The sequence below is a fragment of the Cebus imitator genome, unplaced genomic scaffold (genome assembly GCF_001604975.1).
Source record: "Cebus imitator isolate Cc_AM_T3 unplaced genomic scaffold, Cebus_imitator-1.0 Scaffold263, whole genome shotgun sequence".
NCBI classification, from domain to species: Eukaryota; Metazoa; Chordata; class Mammalia; order Primates; family Cebidae; genus Cebus; species Cebus imitator.
In genome coordinates, this window is record NW_016107578.1 from 593,349 (window position 1) to 597,312 (window position 3,964).

Here is a 3,964-nt window from a genome sequence, read left to right on the forward strand (position 1 = left end):
TTTTTGGAGACGGAATCTCGCTCTGTTGCCCAGGCTGGAGTGCAGTGGCACAATCTCAGCTTGCTGCAACCTCCACCTGGAAGGTTCAAGGGACTTTCCTGCCTCAACCTCCCGAGTAGCTGGGATTACAGGCGCCTGCTGCTATGCATGGCTTGGATCAGAGGCTTTGTTGAGCTGTTAACCAAGCTGTCAATCTCCCACCCTCTGCTTCCCAAAACTCACACCACCATGAGACCCTCTGACCCCTTCCCTCTTCCCTCGCTGGGCTAGAGCTGGGGGAGGGTGTGCTGGGGCGTTCCACTTCTCAGCCTTGGGCTACGAATAAGTCAGCCCTGGAATTCCCCTGAGCAGAAGCAGCCCTGGACTTCCCCAGGGGAAGAGAGGATGAGGAACAGAATATACATCTTGAAGGAGGTGAGTCCCTTAAGCCTTGATGCATTGGCACAGGGCCAAGTTCCCAAACCATCATGATCGGGCCCTGGAACCAGGTGTTGTGCTGGGCCAAGATACACCTGGCAGGTGGCTGCTATAGAGTTTCCTATTTTACAGCTGAGAAACTGAAGAGACCCAATTTAGCAGAGCAAGGCAGTAGCTCACACCTGTCATCCCAGCTATTTCTGAAGCTGAGGCAGGAGGAAGGCTAGACCCCAGGAGTGCAAGACCAGCCTGGGCAACAATACGAGGCCTGCCTCTCCCCTCCATCTCCAATCCCTCATCCTTTTTTAAAGCTGCAATCCACAGCTCGAAGCCACACGTGCAGGTGATTCAGGGTCTGAATACAAGGGTGCTGCCTTTCAATCGCTGTCTCCAATCCCACCTTCCCATAAACAGCTAACTAGTTATGCCTGACCCGATCTCCGGCGAGCTGGGAATCGGTCCTCCCGGGGATTCGGGTAGTCGGCCCGACGGCAATCCCCACCCCCGACTCACCTGGGAGCAGAGCGGCGAGCAGGACCAGAAGCGCAGGCAGCGCGGGCCGGGGGCCGCTGGGAGCCATAGCAAGGCAGAGGTTGCAGCCCCGAGGCGCAGAGGAGCTCAGCGCCGACTGGGAGGCGTGAGGCGCGCGGTCCTTTATAAACGCTGGCCACCTAGAGGCCAAGGGGCGGCGCTGCTTTCCGGGAAACCTCGCGCTTTCCCCTCCGGAACGAGGGCTGAGGTATTTCCGGACTGAGGGTGTCTGGCCCGAGCAGGGTCGCCGTCCTCGCTGGCCGTTGCTGCTCCGGAATTTCCAAGCTAAAGCAGTGGGGCGGCGGTGGCGGACTGACGACCCCGGGGGCTGCTCCCGGCACCCCCGCGTCCCGTTCCCCGGCCAGGCTAAGCCTGCATCACTGTCTACACCGCCCTAAGCGGTTTATTAAGTGCTATTAAGTATTGCCAACTTCCCCGGACAGTGGAGACTGTTACTGTGTTCATTTCACAAGGCGGCAAAGTGAGGCTCCGAGCTGCGAAGGGATCCGAACTCAAGTTCTCCCTCCCCAGCACACGCAGGCCTCTTCGATCCAGTGGATGAGCCCCTTGCCTGGGTGGGGGCCCAGGAATCCTCCAGGGCTCCCTCTACTGAAGGGTCCCCCTCCCACTTAGGGTCATGTACCTGCCAAGCTGACACGGACTTTTCTCGAAAAGCGTCCGGAGCAGAGCCAGGCACCCCCCGGGGCCCGCGGAACCGTGTGAGTGACGATGCGCGCCTCACCACGTCCGGGGGAATCGGCGTCCTCTCTCCACACCCGAGGGCGCTGACACCCCTGCGGCCTCCCCGCTTCCCCTTTCGGCCTTGGCCGCGGGGGCGTCTTTGCAGCTCCCAGAAAAAGGAAGGAAGCTGCGCGAAACCCACGCGCTGAGCCCCTCCGCCGGCGTCCCAGGCTCCGCGGGGTGAATGAGGCAGTTAGCCTGGACCTTGACGAGGGAGGGAAGAGGGGACCCTAGAAACCCCTGCCTGCAGCTGGGAAACTTAGCCCCCAGGCGCCGAGGCGAGGCGGGGAGAGGGGGCGCTCAGACCCTTGCTTGCTGCTGGGAAACTGAGGCAGCTCCAAGGTCCCAGGCGAGGCGGGGAGAGGGGGCGCTCGAACCCCTCGCCCTCCGCGGGAGGCTCCTCGAACCTAGGCGTGCACTAAGTATGAGCGGGTGTTTGCCCACCGCCTGTGCGTGTGACCCCAAGATTCGTCATCCACCACGTCGAGGCTGTGGACTCTGAAGTCTTCGAGCGCCGAGCCGCGCCGCGCAGCCCAAGGCTTTCCTGTTGTGGGACGCGGGCGGCGTCGCCATGGGGATCTCGGAGGGGCCAGGTAGGTCGCGCAGCAGAAAGGGGAAGGGAAGGGTCCCGGGTCGCGCGGGCCCTTCCTATCTGGGAAAGGGGCCACTTGTCACTGGCCATACAGAGACGCGTATTTCCCCCGCCTCGGTCATTCCCAAGGAATTTCCACGGGGATGTTTTTTTCTTGGGGAGTTGAGGGGTACTGAATCCCCGCCCCGGAACGGCCTGGGCAAAGTCACAGAGTGGGACGGGGGACGCCCCTACTCCGCAGACGGCCTGGGAAAATCCTGCGCCACGGGTTTTTCTCGGGCGTGTTCCACCGAGCGCTTGTCCCGGCCCGAGGTGCGCGGCCAGCGAGCTCCCCCGCGCGGCCCAAGTCCCATTTGCAGCCACAATGGCGCCATTCTTTTCTCAACACGTGACTCCGTGTTTATTAAGCGCCTACTGGGTGCTGGGCATCCTTCCAGGTGCTGGGGACACAGCAGTTAACAGAATCGGACAAAAATCCAGCTGGGCGCGGTGGCTCCTGCCTGTAATCCCAGCATTTTGGGAGGCAGAGATGGGAGGATCACTTGATCCCAGGAGTTCAAGACCAGCCTGGGCAACCTAGGGAGACCGCATCTCTACAAAAAAATGCAAAAATTAGCCAGGTGTGTTGGTGCATGACTGTAATTCCACCTACTTGGGAGGTTGAGGCAGGAGAATCTCTTGAACCCGGCAGGTGGAGGGGGCAGTAAGCCAAGATGGAGGCACTGTACTCCAGCCTCTGAGTGAGACTGCCTCAAAAAAACCAAAACAACGAACAAAAAACGGAACAGCCAGACCAGTGTGGCTGGAGCAGGCTTAGCAAAGGAGAGATTGGAGGAGAGGAGCCGGCAGGGAAATGACAGGGCAGATAGGCGCAGGTGCCTGTCACCTGGGGAGGACTTTGTTGTTTTGTCTGATTTTTCTGAGACCCAGTCTCGCTCTGTCACCCAGGCTGGAGCGCAGTGGCACGATCTTGGCTCACTGCAACCACTGCCTCCTAGGTTCAAGCAATTCTAGCAGCTGGGATTACAGGTGCACACCACCACACCTGCCTAATTTATGTATGTTTTAGTAGAGACAGGGTTTCACCATGTTGGTCTCAAACTCCTGACCTCTGGGGATCCGCCCACCTTGGCCTCCCAAAGTGATGGGATTACAGGTGTGAGCCACCATGCCCGGCCAGGACTTTGGTTTTTATGCCCAATGAGGCGGGAGCTATAGAGGGTTCTGAGTGGAGGAAGGACCTTGCCCCAACTCAAGTGTTCACAGGGGCCCAGTTGAGGCTGCAAGAGCTGCAGACAGGAGATAGGAGAGGAGGTGAGTGTTCTGGTCCAGGTGAATGATGATGGGTCCTTGCCTGGGCAGTGTCCTTGGAGAAGGGGCTGAATTTGACATTCATCTTAGAGGCTGGGCCAACTGGAGGTACTGGGACAAGGGGGTGACTCCTTTGATCAGGGTCTGAGCCTTTTGGAGGCTGGAGGGCCACTTTCTTTTTCTTTTTTTTGAGATGGAGTCTTGCTCTGTCATCCAGGCTGGAGTGCAGTGGCATGATCTCAGTTCACTGCAACCTCTGCCTCCCAGGTTCAAGCAATTCTGCTTCAGCCTCCTGAGCAGCTGGAACTGCAGGTGCATGCCACCATGCCCAGCTAATTTTTTGTATTTTTAGTAGAGATGGGACTTCACCAT

The 3,964-nt window shown here is 59.0% G+C and overlaps 1 protein-coding gene across 1 annotated transcript in view; it reads right to left on the bottom strand.

The window, feature by feature from the left end:
• ICAM1 (intercellular adhesion molecule 1) overlaps nucleotides 1-1,156 on the bottom strand; it is a 16,393-nt gene extending 15,237 nt beyond the window's left edge. The window contains exon 1 of the mRNA XM_017499990.2: nucleotides 931-1,156. Coding sequence (XP_017355479.1) covers nucleotides 931-997 — 67 coding nt within the window. The 5' untranslated portion in view covers nucleotides 998-1,156. The remainder of the gene's footprint in view (nucleotides 1-930) is intronic.
• Between the last annotated feature and the right edge of the window lie 2,808 nt (nucleotides 1,157-3,964).